A 17,559-nucleotide genomic window follows, 5' to 3' on the forward strand; every position below is an offset into this window, starting at 1 on the left:
TGTACTCTCCCTCAGCTAGGACATAACCCTATCATAATTACCCTCATTTCACTTTCTGCAGCCCCCACACACACGCATGTGCACACACACGAACACACAAACAAACACGCACGGACACACATGCGCACGCACACACACACACAGTGGCCGTGTCCTGATACCCACACTTGTGTTCTAAATTGTAGACATTTTGGGTATGCAAAAATATAACATTATAGTATGTGACATTTCTGAAATTGAGTATGCTTTAAATGCCAGGATGTCATACTCATTTCGGGTTTTCATCTAGTAGAATTCACTGCACACTACTGAGGAAGAGAATCCTCTTTCGAGACCTAAGTGTGTTCGACAACAGCTGATAATCAGATAAGGGGACGTGCTCTACCAAAATGAACGAATTGTGGGATTCAGGACAATTGCGCATTAGATGACGTCTTCAGAGTATGGATGAGTTGAATATGTTGCATGGCATTTGGGCTTACTACATTTCTTCAACTTTTTACTAAACAGTCCGTACTAAATAGTATGTAGTAGGATTAGTACACAGCATGCCGTTTAAGTAAGTAGTAGGGAAGCCAGGTTTCGGACATGGCCAGTTACCTTAATATTAGTAGAGATATTTAGCAGCACAATTATAAATACATTCAGCAGTGACATGGAATCCTTGACAGAGTCATATTCCCGTGCTCCTCTTCCTGGTACGTGTTTGTGATTGCTAGTTTTTACGTGTGTATTACTATAATATATAACAACAACAGTGCTTTTGGTTTGGATCATTGATGGAGTGGAGTTATGATTTGATTTGCGGTCTTGGGTCTTGGTTTGGATCATTGATGGAGTGGAGTTATGATTTGATTTGTGGTCTTGGGTCTTGGTTTGGTCATTGATGGAGTGGAGTTATGATTTGATTTGCGGTCTTGGGTCTTGGTTTGGATCATTGATGGAGTGGAGTTATGATTTGATTTGCGGTCTTGGGTCTTGGTTTGGATCATTGATGGAGTGGAGTTATGATTTGATTTGCGGTCTTGGGTCTTGGTTTGGATCATTGATGGAGTGGAGTTATGATTTGATTTGCGGTCTTGGGTCTTGGTTTGGTCATTGATGGAGTGGAGTTATGATTTCTGGTTCAATAACTGACCCTTCTGCAGTATCTTACAACCAAAAGCATACTATTATACTACACTGAACAAAAATATAACCGCAACATGTAAAGTGTTGGTAACATGTTTCATGAGCTGAAATAAAAGATCCCAGAAATGTTCCCTACATACTAAAAAGTTATTTCTCTCATATTGTGTGCACAAATTTGTTTTCATCCCTGTTAGTGAGCATTTCTCCTTTGTCAAGATAACCAACAAGTCAGTTCATAACATTTCTGCCCTGCTAGAGCTGCCCCGGTAAGTGGAAATGTCTAGGAGCAACTACGGCTCAGCTGAAACGCGTAGCGCATAAAAATCATCTGTCCTCGGTTGCAACATTCACTACCGAGTTCCAAACTTCCTCTGGAAGCAATATCAGCACAATAACTGTTCGGCGGTAGCTTCATGAAATGGGTTTCCATGGCCGCGCAGCCTCACACAAGCCTACGATCACCATGCACAATGCCAAGCATCGGCTGGAGTGATGTAAAGCTTGCCACCATTGGACTCTGGAGCAGTGGATACGCATTCTCTGGAGTGATAAATTATGCTTCACCATCTGGCAGGCCGCGAATCTGGGTTTGGCGGATGCCAGGAGAACGCTACCTGCCCCAATGCATAGTGCCAACTGTAAAGTTTAGTGGAGGAGGAATAATGGTCTGGGGCTGTTTTCATGGTTCAAGCCACTTATATCTAGTGAAGGGATATCTTAACCCTACAGCATACAATGACATTCTAGACCATTCTCTGCTTCCAATTTTGTGGCAACAGTTTGGGGAAGACCATTTCCTGTTTCAGCATGACAATTCCCCTGTGCACAAATAAAGGTCCATACAGAAATGGTTTGTCGAGATTTTTGTGGAAGAACTTGACTGGTCTGCACAGAGCCCTGACCTCAACCCCATCGAACACCTTTGGGATGAATTGGAACACCGACTGCGAGCCAGGTGTAACAGCCCAACATAAGTGCCTGACCTCTTGTGGCTGAATGGAAGCAAGTCTCTGCTGCAGTGTTCCAACTTTTAGTGGAAAGCCTTCCCAGAAGAGTGGAGGCTGTTATAGCTGCCAAGGGGGCACCAACTCCATATTAATGCCTATGATTTTGGAATGAAATGTTTGACGATCAGGTGTCCACATACTATTGGTCAGGTAGTGAATCTGTGAGGAACAGATGCATATCTGTATTCCCAGTCATGTGAAACCCATAGATCAGGGCCTAATGTATTTATTTTAAGTTAATGATTTCCTTATATGAACTGTATCTCCGTAAAATCTTTGAAATTGTTGTATGTTGCGTTTATATTTTGTTCAGTGTATAATATCTAAGCATATAAAATGAAACAACGGCAAACACAACAACACTGGTTTGCTTGTTTGTTCCATGCAGACGTTCTGTGAGTGTGTACCCAGCACCTCCCAGCTTAAACACCGCTGGTCAGACTCAGACACAGTCAGAGAGACCCCATCACCCACCAAGGTAAGAACACACAGACTCACACAGACTCACACAGACACACACATACACACACTTAGAACACACCTTGATATCTCACATACACCAAAACATATACTATCGCCCAACCTGCAATCTTTTACCATACAATTCACACTATGAAATAATGTATTATAATGATCATTTCTAACAGGTTAGCTCTTACTTCTTAAAATAATGTTTCATTATATGGTATTTTCTATTTGTGGTGAAATGCATTTCTGTTTGGATGTAAATCATCTAGTTTAATATAGCTCATCATGTGACTAAAGCTAAGGTGAGTCTTTAGGTCTCAGGCACAATTACATTGATTCACCAAGTTCTTACAGTGCCTTGCGAAAGTATTCGGCCCCCTTGAACTTTGCGACCTTTTGCCACATTTCAGGCTTCAAACATAAATATATAAAACTGTATTTTTTTGTGAAGAATCAACAACAAGTGGGACACAATCATGAAGTGGAAGGACATTTATTGGATATTTAAAACTTTTTTAACAAATCAAAAACTGAAAAATTGGGCGTGCAAAATTATTCAGCCCCTTTACTTTCAGTGCAGCAAACTCTCTCCAGAAGTTCAGTGAGGATCTCTGAATGATCCAATGTTGACCTAAATGACTAATGATGATAAATACAATCCACCTGTGTGTAATCAAGTCTCCGTATAAATGCACCTGCACTGTGATAGTCTCAGAGGTCCGTTAAAAGCGCAGGGAGCATCATGAAGAACAAGGAACACACCAGGCAGGTCTGAGATACTGTTGTGAAGAAGTTTAAAGCCGGATTTGGATACAAAAAGATTTCCCAAGCTTTAAACATCCCAAGGAGCACTGTGCAAGCGATAATATTGAAATGGAAGGAGTATCAGACCACTGCAAATCTACCAAGACCTGGCCGTCCCTCTAAACTTTCAGCTCATACAAGGAGAAGACTGATCAGAGATGCAGCCAAGAGGCCCATGATCACTCTGGATGAACTGCAGAGATCTACAGCTGAGGTGGGAGACTCTGTCCATAGGACAACAATCAGTCATATATTGCACAAATCTGGCCTTTATGGAAGAGTGGCAAGAAGAAAGCCATTTCTTAAAGATATCCATAAAAAGTGTCATTTAAAGTTTGCCACAAGCCACCTGGGAGACACACCAAACATGTGGAAGAAGGTGCTCTGGTCAGATGAAACCAAAATTGAACTTTTTGGCAACAATGCAAAACGTTATGTTTGGCGTAAAAGCAACACAGCTCATCACCCTGAACACACCATACCCACTGTCAAACATGGTGGTGGCAGCATCATGGTTTGGGCCAGCTTTTCTTCAGCAGGGACAGGGAAGATGGTTAAAATTGATGGGAAGATGGATGGAGCCAAATACAGGACCATTCTGGAAGAAAACCTGATGGAGTCTGCAAAAGACCTGAGACTGGGACGGAGATTTGTCTTCCAACAAGACTGATCCAAAACATAAAGCAAAATCTACAATGGAATGGTTCAAAAATAAACATATCCAGGTGTTAGAATGGCCAAGTCAAAGTCCAGACCTGAATCCAATCGAGAATCTGTGGAAAGAACTGAAAACTGCTGTTCACAAATGCTCTCCATCCAACCTCACTGAGCTCGAGCTGTTTTGCAAGGAGGAATGGGAAAAAAATTCAGTCTCTCGATGTGCAAAACTGATAGAGACATACCCCAAGCGACTTACAGCTGTAATCGCAGCAAAAGGTGGCGCTACAAAGTATTAACTTAAGGGGGCTGAATAATTTTGCACGCCCAATTTTTCGGTTTTTGATTTGTTAAAAAAGTTTGAAATATCCAATAAATGTCGTTCCACTTCATTATTGTGTCCCACTTGTTGTTGATTCTTCACAAAAAAATACAGTTTTATATCTTTATGTCTGAAGCCTGAAATGTGGCAAAAGGTCGCAAAGTTCAAGGGGGCCGAATACTTTCGCAAGGCACTGTATTTCAGCCATTGTCACAGATGGAGATTTGAAGTGTCCTCATGAAGAGGAGAGGAGAGGAGAGCGGATATGAGGGAGAGGAAAGGATAGGAGAGAAGAAGAGAGGATATGAGAGGAGAGGATATGAGAGGAGAGGATAGGAGAGGAGTAAATAGGAGAGGGGAGGAGAGTGGAGAGGAGAAGAGAAGAGAGGAGAGGATATGAGAGGAGAGGATGACTAAAGCATGTCCCTGTCATTAGCTGTACAGAACAGCTCGGCGCGGCTCAAGGGTTCTAATGGCATATGTATGCTCTCTCTGTCTTTGCCTGTCTCGCTTTCTCTTTCTCCATGTTTCATTCCTCATCCATCCCTCACTCCACCTCCCCCTCTCCCCATCCCTGTCACTCTCCCTTTTTCTATCTGAGGAGAGCAGGATGAATACTGAGGAGCTCATCTACATGGAGGATTAGCGCTCCTTCACAATGCCCTCCTTGCCCCATCAGTGTCTCCATCACCATGGTGATCGCGTTCAGGGGATTATCAGATATTAAAAGTCACATCTGAGTGCAGAGCAGAAGAGGTGGTAAACCTTGACTCTAAAGAAATACCTAAATTAACCGTGGATTAAGCTTGTGCTGCTTTGCACATAAAGACGGAAATGATTGTAACAGGATCTGAGTACGTGTGGGATGGTACAGAATATGCGTGTGTGGAGGTCTGTGGGCTCTGTATGTAAAAAGATAGAATGTGGGTGCGTGTGTCTGCATGTGCGTGAGTGCATCACAGGAGGCCGCTGAGGGGAGAACTGCTCATAATAATGGCTGGAATGGAGTTAATGAAATGGCATCAAACATATGAAAACCATGTATTTGATACCATTCCACCTATTCCGCTCCAGCCGCTACCACGAGCCCGTGCTCCCCAATTAAGATGCCATCAATCATTGTGTATCTCTAATGGTTTTCTACTTATCTAATGACCGGATGAAGACCGTCATCCAGACATCAGCCTAGGATGTGTCTGCTGCTGTGGTATAGGAGGACAGTGGTCCTACATCCCAGTGGTGGTCCTACCTCCCAGTGTGTGTCCTCTCTCATCCCATGGGGGGTGGGGGGACATAAAGAGAGAGGATCTGGCTGAAAATACTTGAATCAGTTATAGAACCCATTGCCCTTCATGGTTGTGAGGTCTTGGGTCCGCTCACCAACCAAGAATTCACAAAATTGGACAAACACCAAATTGAAACTCTGCATGCAGAATTCTGCAAAATTATCCCCTGTGTACAACGTAAAACACAAAATAATGCATGCAGAGCAGAATTAGGCCGATACCCGATAATTATCCAAATCCAGAAAAGAGATTTTAAATTTTACAACCACCTAAAAGGAAGCGATTCCCAAACCTTCCATAACAAGCCATCACCTACAGAGAGATAAACCACCCACATCACTACAACACTGTATATAGACATAATATGACATTTGAAATGTCTTTATTCTTTTGGAACTTCTGTGAGTGTAATGTTTACTGTTTATTTCACTTTTGTTTATTATCTATTTCACTTGCTTTGGCAATGTTAACATATGTTTCCCATGTCAATAAAGCCCTTGAATTGAATGTAACTGAATTGAGAGAGAGCGAGAGAGAGGGGGGCAGAGAGAGAAAGAGCCCCTTTGAATTTAGAGAGAGAGGGAGAGAGAGAGAGAGACTGAATCCAGTCAGTAATTACCGAGTGGCTTCCTACTGAGAGATGGAGAGACTCATTAACAAAAGCACTGTTTAGACAGGGTTTGAGTGGTTTAGCTTGGCTCAATGGAATTATACAGACATAAATTGTATTGTGTGTTTGGGGGTGGGTCTCTCTGAGTGGATGTAGTACTGTATGTACGAGGTGTACGGGGGAGAGGGCGGGGTGAAGAGTGTTATATTTGTTCCTTCCCTTGTGTGTCACACGTTAAAGAACGTAGATCCGCTTAGATCACCATCTCCTTGTCTATCCATCTCCCCCTTTCCGCTCTGCCTGTATGTGCTGGTCTCCCATCCAGGGTTTTAACCAAGCCCTTGCTTAGCTTTGATATGTGTCAATGGCTAATATCAATGTACTATTGTGATTATTGAGAGATCCACCAATAACTAAATAATACACTGAGAGTACAAAACATTAAGGACTACCCCACTGCCTACAAACAGTACTCCGTAATTTCAAAGTGGAATAGTGTTTTTTGAAATTTTTACTTATTAATTAAACGTTCAAGCTAAAATGTATTGTCAATAAGTATTCAACCCCTTTTTTATGGCAAGCCTAAATAAGTTAAGGGGTAAACATTTCCTTAACAACTCACATAGTAAGGGCTCCTGAGTGGTGTAGTGGTCTAAGGCACTGCATCTCAGTGCTAGAGGCATCACTACAGACACCCTAGTCCGATTCCAGGCTGTATCACAACTGGCCGTGATTGGGTCCCATAGGTCAGCGCACAATTGGCCCAGCGTCGTACAGGTTTGCTGGTGTAGGCCGTCATTGTAAATAAGTATTTGTTCTTAACTGACTTACCTGGTTAAATTAAATAATAAATACATTTAAAAATACATTGCATGGACTCACTCTGTGAGACTTACCCAGAAAGATTCACAGTTGTAATCGCTGCCAAAGGTGCTTCTACTAAGTATTGATTTAAGGGTGTGAATACTTATGTAATTGACATATAAAGCACGTGCAAACACACACATAAATGCACACTGGTACTCACACACACCACAGACACAAACGCTGCTTGACATGCAGAATGAAATTGGATTGTTCTTTGCCTGCATGTCGACTGAGAGAAAACAGACAACTAATTGTGATGCGTGAAAAGATGCCCCGGAGCTGCATCCTGACTGACTGCATCTGGGCTTGGAAAAAGAAGGGATGCAACCACATAACGCAACACAGCTTGGGCACATGTGGGTGTGTGTGTACAGTATGTGGCGTATGTGTGTGTTCGTATGTAAACAGAGAAGTCCTGTCATCCTGTAGCAGCTGGAGAATGGCTCTCTCTCCAGGCGCATCTGTCCCCACCATTTTCCTTCCTTAACCAGCAGCCTCCTCTACTCCCAGACTCTGTTGTTGTCAGGAGTCAAACTATTGTTTGTGTTATGCGCCTCTGGGCTTTGTTCCTCCCCAATGAGTTTGGGTGCATATGTCAGCTCTGTATATGTACTGAATGTGTGTTCATGAAACTGAGAATTACTGAATAGAAGTGTCTCCTCCTAACACAGCAGAAATACACTGGGAGTGAACACACACAGACATACACACACACACACACACACACACACACACAGAGAGCCATGACGTCCACATCTGTGCTGGGAGGCTATGAATAAACACAGTGATGAAGAAGTGGCTCTCTGGAAAACAGGGTGTATACCACAGAGAGACACACATTGATAAAACATCACATACTGTAGCACACTATTAGCTGTCCATTAGCATGGTCCACTGTGCCTCTACTGCCAATTTACATATTCATTATCTCATACACACACTAAGTATGAAATCAGTCATGCCAACACATACACACACACACACAGAGCCATACTTACACACACACACACACACACACACACACACACACACACACACACACACACACACACACACACACACACACACACACACACACACACACACAGCCATGAATCAGGGTCATGTGCACACATGCTCGCTCTCACACACACACAAACACACGCACACACATACACTTCCGATGAGTGCATCATCCAGTGGGAAATAAGTGTAATCATGTGGAGGTGGATATGGGGAAGATAGGAGTTGTTAATCATACAGTGGTAGTGTAGGACATACCTCTCTCCTCTCCTCTCTCCCATACACACATGGTCATTAAGATGAAGAGATGTAGATCACTTTATCAGTCAATTGTAAGCAAGGACCAACTGAAATTTCACTTCCGCTTCAAACCCAACCTCTCCGAAAGACACACATACATAAACAGGTTTTTGGAGCGGGTGCTGCCACACTTGGTGCGCAGGGAGCAGTTGCTGTGAGGGTTAAGTGCCTTGCTCAAGGATACAACAACAGGCAATAGCATCTAAAATTTTGAGACCAGCAACCCTTTGGTTGCCTGCTCACTTGCTGACAGATTATTTCAGTTGGACCTGGGATTAAAACTGACAAAACTGAGATGCTTTCTCGCATCTCTAACAGCTAGGCTACCTGCCGCCCTAAAAATATGTTTAATTGTCACATACACCGTGGCAAGATTGCTCCCAATTGTCAAATCTTTTTTAGTGTCTTTTTAATTACACTTCTATTGATGTCTTTCTCTCTCACTTTTTTCTTCATACTTTCTCTCTCGCTCTGCCTCTCTCACACTTTCTATCTCTCTTTGCTTCTTACTCATTCTGCCTCCCTCTCTCTCTTTCTCTCCCCTTCTCTCTCCCATTCTCACTCTTCCCTTCTCTATATCTCTCTGAAGTGGGAGTGAGAATTGAACCTGTTTCCCTGCTGTGTTCCTCCCCAGAGGTATTTTAAACTGGGACTCTGGCTCAGATTCTCCTCAATACGCTACATACTGTATCTCTTCTCTTCAAAAACAACATATGTTGCAGAAAACATGTTTTCTATCGGGCTTTTTCCAACTTTCAGACTTTTGATGTTTATTTTTTGGTGGGTTCAGTTTTGATGCAGAAGTAGTGTATGGTGGTTAATGAGCTATGGGAAAAGATATTGCTCATAACAAACATTAGTTAATAAAGAACGGGTTGTGAAATGTGATGCCTCAAATATTGAATTCCTGTAAACAGCACTAATCTTCAATTATAGAGCAACAAGAACAAAAAATGTCTGTCTGTAGGTCTAACATTCCACTTTTATTTTGTCCCTCCCTCCATCCCACCTTCCCTCCCTCCCTGTAGAGGATGAGCTGCAGCTACCTCCTGTGCACCATCCTCCTCTTCGTCGCCGTCCTTCTGGCCGTCACGGCAACCGGCACCATCCTCTTCATGAACCACTACCAGGCCCCGCCCATGTCTGACGGCCCACCCCACATCTCAACCAATCCGGACGAGGCCAACGCCCTGGTAACCGTGGAGAGGGGCGACGGCTCACGCATCAACATCTTCATCGACCCCAACTGTCCGGACTACAACGGGAACTTCCTACGCCTGGAAGGGGTGCAGACATCGCTGCTCCACTCGCTGACCGACCACGACACCGACCTGAAGTCCGTCAAAGGTCAAGACCGGGCGCTGCTGGTCAACCTAGCTGAGGAGGTGGCCAAACTGTCGGCCCACGCTGGTCAGCTGAAGATGGACTACGAGTCTCTGAGACGAGGCCAGGGGAGTCTGGGGCAGGACCTGAACACACTGCAGACAGAACAGGGACGCCTCATACAAGTAAGCTAGTATTTAATTTTTTTAATGTTTTATTTAACCTTTATATAACCAGGAAGGGCTCATTGAGATTTGAAATCTCTTTTTCAAGAGCATCCTGGCCAAGATAGGCAGCACCAAGTCATTACACAATTACAGACAGACAACATGAAAAACTATAGGTAATCTAGTAAAACCATAGAATTCACAAGAGTATCTCAACATCATAAAACAGCTAATTCAAACATTGACAGGTCAGCCTCAAAATCCTTCATCAATGATTTAAAAACACCAATCGGGACAAGTTCTTCCAGTTTAAAAATATTTTGTAAGGCGTTCCAAGCCAAGGGCGCAGAGTGACTAAAATCCCTTTTACCAAATTCAGTTTGGACGTTTGGAGCAGTTAGCAGGATAAAGTCCTGCGAACAAAGAGAGTACCCACCACATTTCTGAACAATAAATATTCCCAAATAAAATGGTAGTACACCCAAAATGACTTTGTAAATAAATAAATATAATAAATATACCAGTGACTGAGCCTACGATTTACTAGAGAAGGCCAGCCAACCCTTGTATATAAAGTGCAGGGGTGCGTAAGGGTTTTGCAGTTTAAAATAAATCTCAATGCTCCATGGTAAAGGGTGTGAATTGATCATGAACACTGAGCGGAAGCATTCATATATAAAATGTCCCCATAGTCTAGTGAAGGCATAAAGGTTGCTTATACTAGTCTCCTTCTGGCTTCAAAAGAAAAACAGGCCTTATTCTTAAGCTTAAATTGACACAAGGTATGTTGAACAGTATAAAAAGCAGTTTGGAAGTTCTGGAAAGCTTTTGTGGGAGATGAGGCACAACAATAAATAACAGTATCATCAGCATAAAAGTGAACTTGAGCATTTGCACATTTTTGTCTCAGTTATTTACATAAATAGTGAATAAGAGGGGACCAAGTGCAGAGCCCTGGGGCACACTATTACAGACAGACAATTTAACAGACATGGGCCCATCAAATTGAGTGCACTGAGTTCTATCAGACAGATAGTTCTCAAACCATGCAACTGCATGCTCCGAAATACCTATGCTCGACAATCTCTGCCTCAATATAGCATGATCAACTGTATCAAAAGCCTTAGAGAGATCAATAAAAAGTGAGACACAGTGCTGTTTTTTGTCAAGGGCTTCAGTGTTATCATTTAAAACCTTCAAGGCTGCTGTAATTGTGCTATGCTTCTTCCTGAAGCCCGATTGGTACATTGATAAAATAGAGTTAGTATTATAAAACTCTTTTAGCTGTTCTCTAACAAGGGTTTCAAGTATTTTCGCCAGGGGTCACAGCTTTGAGATTGGACTATACTTGTTTAAAAGAGTCGGATCTCCAAGTTTTAAAAGTGTTTGGACAAATGCTGATTTCCAGATCTTTGGAATTTCATTACATTCCAGGGTTAGATTGAACAGTATCAGTTATGAAATCAGCTGCCAGATTTAAAAAGCAGGGATCAAGAAGATCAGGACTTGCAGGCTTTCTCTGATCTAAGGATTAGATTCTAGGATTCTCTGACCCTAAGACATTTTTGGGGCTGCCTCTCGGGCTTCCTTGCTAGCCGTGTTCCCTCGTATCGCTGGCTCCTCTCTCCGGCTGCCTCTGCTCTCCTAGCTGCCTCCACCTATTCCCATGGGAGGCGATCCCTTCCAGCCAGGATCTCCTCCCATGTGTAGCAACCCTTGCCGTCCAAAACGTCCTCCCATGTCCAGGAGTCCTGACATCGCTGCTGCTGCTTCCTGTTACCACGCCGCTTGGTCCTCTGCTGGTGGGTGTTACTGTAACGGCAGATTTCCTCCTCTTCATCTGAAGAGGAGTAAGGATCGGACCAAGATGCGGCGTGGTAAGTGTTCATGACGAATTTTAATAAGAAAAGCCTGAACACTATGAAATACAAAACAATAAACGATAACATGAAATGAAATTAACCAAACCGAAAAAGTCCCGTGTGGCACAAACACTGACACAGGAAACAAACACCCACAAACCAACAGTGAAACCCAGGCTACCTAAGTATGATTCTCAATCAGACACAACTAACGACACCTGCCTCTGATTGAGAACCATACTAGGCCGAAACAGAAACCCAAACATAGAAACACAAAACATAGACTGCCCACTCCAACTCACGCCCTGACCATACTAAATAAAGACAAAACAAAGGAAAATAAAGGTCAGAACGTGACAGCACCTCTGTTTAATAACCTTGCACGGCTTCTCTTTTTAAGAGACCTACTGCAAGCAAATTCTACAAGTGAGTTTCCAGACAATACAAAATAGTCATATAAAACAATTAGACTTTGGTAGTGACACAAGTTCGTACTGTTCCCATCATGCCACAAATGCATCAGTACTTGGACTAGTGGACCGAGTGAAAAAGAGAGTTCCCGCAGACACAATGTCTAATGGACGGGAGAGCACATTGTCAGATGTACTCACCCAGCAACAATGTTTGTGTACTCCAGAGTTCAGTAAAGTCGGTGCACAAAGCAATACCACGAAAATTGTCATTTTCTTTAAGAGATGTAAGAAATAGTGGCCAAGGAAAGGTAAGGGGAGAGAGGGACTGAGTGTACGTGTGAGTCTGTATGCGTGTGTGTGCGCGTGAGTAGATTGGGTGTTGGGGTCGATTGAGAGAACGGGGATTGTTGAGCTCCCTCTAACAGCCATGCGGAGAGCGAAGAGGTGCAGCTTGGAAGAGACACTCCGCGGATGGAAAACTGAGGATAGAACCCAGGCCAGCCAGAGTGGGTTACTTTGGTAAAAGTAAAGAAGTGCAAGTAGCAAAAATGTATCTGAGTTGAGGGAGACGCGCGATCTTTACACCAGCTAAACTAAATAGTTTGCACTACACAACAAGGAAATAGTAGATTTGCTCCACCATAAATGAATAGGTTATTAGTAGGTTAAAATCTACTAGTCACAGACAAACGACTTGACATGCTGCCATCTTGGATTGACGAGTGGATGTGCCTGCGTACTTTGTATACAGTACAGTACAGACAGGGCTACAGTAGTTGATCTTTGTGTGTGTCTGAGGCTGCTTGACTGACAGGGCTCAGACAGTGGATGAGTGTTGACTGACGGTCTCGCCCATGTACCTAACACACCAAGGAAATTGAAGCGTGCTTATCATCATCTAAACCTGTGAGGGAGACACGCACACACATAAACACACTCACATGCACACACACAAACATGCACGCACACACGCGCACATACACACACAGTGGAGGAGTGTTGGTCAGTTAATTGGAGTCCTCCTTCTGGCCACTACAGTAACAGACCAAAACACTCTGGTACAGCTAAGCATATAGAGACAGAGCATGTGTTCTAAATGACACCCTATTCCTTATGTAGGTCATTACTTTTGACAAAGCCATATGCACCCTTCATATGGAATAGGGTGCCATTTGAATTGCACAAGAGACTGTGTGAGTGTGTGCTTGTCTAGCTAAAGAAACCTATTACCCAATACTGGTGGAAAAAACCTTCACATGTCTCATATTCTCCTAATGAATGCCTGAATTTGTTCGACTGAGCTTCCTTTAAACGTTTGACCTAAGCCCACCCTTCTGTACTTCTCTCGTTCTGTTCCACTCTCCTTCTCATTACTTCTTATCTCACCCTGCCTCATTGGTGAAACATACCTAGAAGGAAACAAAATAGTGAAAAATATAGTGAGAAAGGAATAAGAGAGAGAGGATTCTTCCCTGAGCTGCTGCTGCAGGAGCCGGTACTCGTTGCTATTTAGGAACTAAAACCAAGACAGGAGGAAAATAGAGAAGCATCCTGAAGCCTTTGGTGTTCTAGGGTTCTTCTGTTATTCTCTTCAAACAGAGCTGTAAAGGCCTTCTCGTTATCAAAGCCCAGGTTCAAACCAGACCAGGAACACTGAACATAGGCAGCGAATGGAGGAGGAGCAGGGGGTGTGGGGTTTGGTGGGAGAGGGGTACAGCAAAGCCACGGTTAAAAATAGACATACAGGAGAGAAGGGCTTTGAATTGTGAATGTGTCGCTCCCTGCTAGCACTTCTATTGTAGCAGGAAGAGGGGATGTGAGAGTAGTCATTATAGTACTGCATATGGTATACTGTATATCTGTGTGTCAGGCAGAAGCTAGCAGAGCTAGGAGACCTGGGGCCCTTTCTCATTTACACTAGCTAACCCAGGAAGGGAAACAAGCTGCAGGAAGGGAAAAAAGATTATCCCAGTGCTGCAAGACAATATATTTCCATCAATATCTGCATCTGGATTTCTGTTTGCGGTACCACCGCATACATTGACACTATTTGTGCCTAATTTTACAGTGCTGAAGATTAGTATTTAGCTAAACTATTTTGAACTGGAATAACTGCACTTTTAACAATGGCCAACACAATTACAGTCAAAATAGAAGATTGTAAGAAATACTGTTGCCTACTATTACTATATCCAACCCAACTCATTTTGTTGCTGCTACACTCTTAGAAGAAGAGGTGCTACCTAGAACCTAAAAGGGTTCTTCGGCTGTCCCCATAGGAGAACCCTTTGAATAAACTTTTTGGTTCCAGGGAGAACTCTTTCCACATGGGGTTCTAAATTGAAACCAAAAGGTTTTACCTGGAATCAAAAAGGGTTATCCTACGGGAATAGCCGAAGAACCCTTTGGAACCCATTTTTCTAAGAGAGTATCATGTATCCCAGTGGCTTTCAAAATGTTTGACCCACGACCCCAAGAAGCAGTGGTACAAAATGTGCAAACCCCCTCACAAGATAGGCTACAGATATAAACTGTGTCTTACACCTGCGTTTGGAGCTGAAAGTCATTCATGTTATCAGCCAATATCAATTAGGGCCATGTCATGTCACTTCTCTGGAGTCCAGCGCAAGCAAAATTATACGGCCAACGTATAGCAGTGGTGATTTGAAAGCGTGTTCTGTATCCACCACGCAATCACTTTGAAGGGCAGCCTGCTTGCAGAGTGCTTGTTGCCAGCCGGGTAGTCCTGTTCTTCCTAACAAATATTGTAATAAATCCCCAGAAAATGTTACATCCTATAATATTGAAGGCAGTGTGATGTCACAGCTGCTTATCTTTAGACATATAGCCAGTAGCCACCCAAACTAGGCCTATCTGATATATAAATAATCTATCTATCGTCTAGTCTATCGTTCTGGCAAAGATGATTCAGTAGTAGATTGCTAAATTGTATTTTAAATGTGTAATATAAATGTAGGCCTACTATGTTTTTTTGCCAGGCAAAACTGGAGGAAATGAAACAATTTCTTTCTGGTCACTAATCTGGATATGCTCACCCACCTTTGCTTCCAATGCTGCTGACTGGTCATTGGTCAGTCAACAATCAAGATGCTAAACTTTTTGATTCAGAAGCATACAGTGCATTCGCAAAGAATTCAGACCCCTTGACTTTTTCCATATTTTGTTACGTCACAGCCTTATTCAAAAATATATTAAATATGTTTTTCCCTCATCAATCTACACACAATACCCCATAATGACAAAGCAAAATCTGTTTTTTAAGACATTTTTGAAAATATATTATAAATACAAAAATGGAAATGTAACATTTACAAACAGTACCAGTCAAAAGTTTGGAGAGTTTTTCTTTATTTGTACTTTTTTCTACATTGTAGAATAATAGTGAAGACATTAAAACTATGAAAAAATAACATATATGGAATCATGTAGTAAACAAAAAAGTGTGCCTTGTTAAAGGTATATTTGTGGAATTTCTTTCCTTCTTAATGCATTTGAGCCAATCAGTTGTGTTGTGACAAGGTAGAGGTGGTATACAGAAGATAGCTTTATTTGGTAAAAGACCAAATCCATATTATGTCAAGAACAGCTCAAATAAGCAAAGCGAAACGACAGTCCATCATTACTTTAAGACATGAAGGTCAGTCAATCTGACTGTCGCAAAAACCATCAAGCGCTATGATGGAACTGGCTCGCATGAGGATCTCCACAGGAAAGGAAGACCCAGAGTTACCTCTGCTGCAGAGGATGAGTTCATTAGAGTTAACTGCACCTCAGATTGCAGCCAAGATTAATGATTCACAGAGTTCAAGTAACAGACACATCTCAACATCAACTGTTCAGAGGAGACTGCGTGAATCAGGCCCTCATGGTAGAATTCCTGCAAAGAAACCACTACTTAAGGACTTGCTTTTTCCATATTGGACCAAGAAACACAAGCAATGGAAATTAGACCAGTGGAAATTTGTCCTTTGGTCTGATGAGTCCAAATTTTAGATTTTTGGTTCCAACCGCCGTGTCTTTGTGAGACGCAGAGTAGGTGAATGGATGATCTCCGCATCTGTAGTTCGCACCGTGAAGCATGGAGGAGTAGTTGTGATGGTGTGGGTGTGCTTTGCTGGTGACACTGTCTGTGATTTATTTAGAATTCAAAGCACACTTAACCAGCATGGCTACCACCTCATTCTGCAGTGATACGCCATCCCATGCGGTTTGCGCTTCATGGGACTATAAATCGTTTTTCAAAAGGACAATGACCCAACACACCTCCAGGCGGTGTAAGGGCTATTTGACCAAGAAGGAGAGTGATGGAGTGCTGCATCAGATGACCTGGCCTCCACAATCACCCGACCGCAACCCAATTGAGATGGTTTGGGATGAGTTGGAACGCAGCGAACAAGTGCTCAGCATATGTTGGAACTTCTTCAATTGGGAAAGCATTCTGGTTGAAGCTGTTTGAGAGAATGCCAAGCATGTCCAAAGCTGTCATCAAGGCAAAGGATGGCTACTTTGAACAATCTCAAATATAACATATATTTTGATTTGTTTAACACTTTTTTGGTTACTGCATGATATGTGTTATTATTTCATAGATTTGATGTCTTCACTTTTATTCTAAAATGTAGAAAATAGTAGAACATTAAGAAAGGTTGGATGGGGAGTGTCGCTACACAGCTATTTTAAGGTCTCTCCAGAGATGTTCGATCAAGTTCATGTCCAGTGTCGTGTCTTTGGCTATGCCAGATTAAGTGATATGACATGCTATTCTATAAAATCCTTTCTCTGTAATTAATATTACCTGATTAAGCTAATCATGTAAATGTAAATAACTAGAAAGTCGGGGGACCATGCAATAATGTTTATAGAGCTGTTATCTTCAGAATAAACTCTTAAAGACCTAGTAATATTTTACATCAATAGCAGTCAATATTAATCGTCACCTTATTTCAGTCTCATCTGAACATCGTAGAATTCTTGGTTATCTTCACGAACCCTGGCTAACAAGTTGAATCAGCAATACAAAATTGGGTTTATTTATATATTTACTAAATACCTAACTAATCACACAGAATTACATATAGAATGAAGCATACATTGAATACACAGAATGAAGCATACATTGATTACAAATTATGTCATAAAGGAAAACATCAATAGTGGGTGGAACAGATATGACATCTGGTTACACAAGGAAAGGGGGTTGGGTTTGAGTGAAAGAGCGGGAAGTCTTGAGGAACAAAGGGAGAAGCTATGTCTCTATCGGGCCGTAGGCAGCTACTCTATCGTAAATACAGAATATTATGCATTCTAAATTCCCGCCCA

The 17,559-nt window shown here is 42.4% G+C and overlaps 1 protein-coding gene across 4 annotated transcripts in view; it reads left to right on the forward strand.

Moving 5' to 3' along the window:
* LOC139409882 (fibrinogen C domain-containing protein 1-like) overlaps nucleotides 1–17,559 on the forward strand; it is a 210,124-nt gene that overhangs the window by 43,761 nt on the left and 148,804 nt on the right. For 3 of the 4 annotated variants that reach the window (XM_071155276.1, XM_071155278.1, XM_071155277.1), the window contains exons 3-4: nucleotides 2,527–2,616; nucleotides 9,483–9,962. In XM_071155276.1, coding sequence (XP_071011377.1) covers nucleotides 2,527–2,616; nucleotides 9,483–9,962 — 570 coding nt within the window. The remainder of the gene's footprint in view (nucleotides 1–2,526; nucleotides 2,617–9,482; nucleotides 9,963–17,559) is intronic. The other variant, XM_071155279.1, reaches the window with a different exon arrangement.

Source organism: Oncorhynchus clarkii, chromosome 5 (assembly GCF_045791955.1).
Source record: "Oncorhynchus clarkii lewisi isolate Uvic-CL-2024 chromosome 5, UVic_Ocla_1.0, whole genome shotgun sequence".
NCBI lineage: Eukaryota > Metazoa > Chordata > Actinopteri > Salmoniformes > Salmonidae > Oncorhynchus > Oncorhynchus clarkii.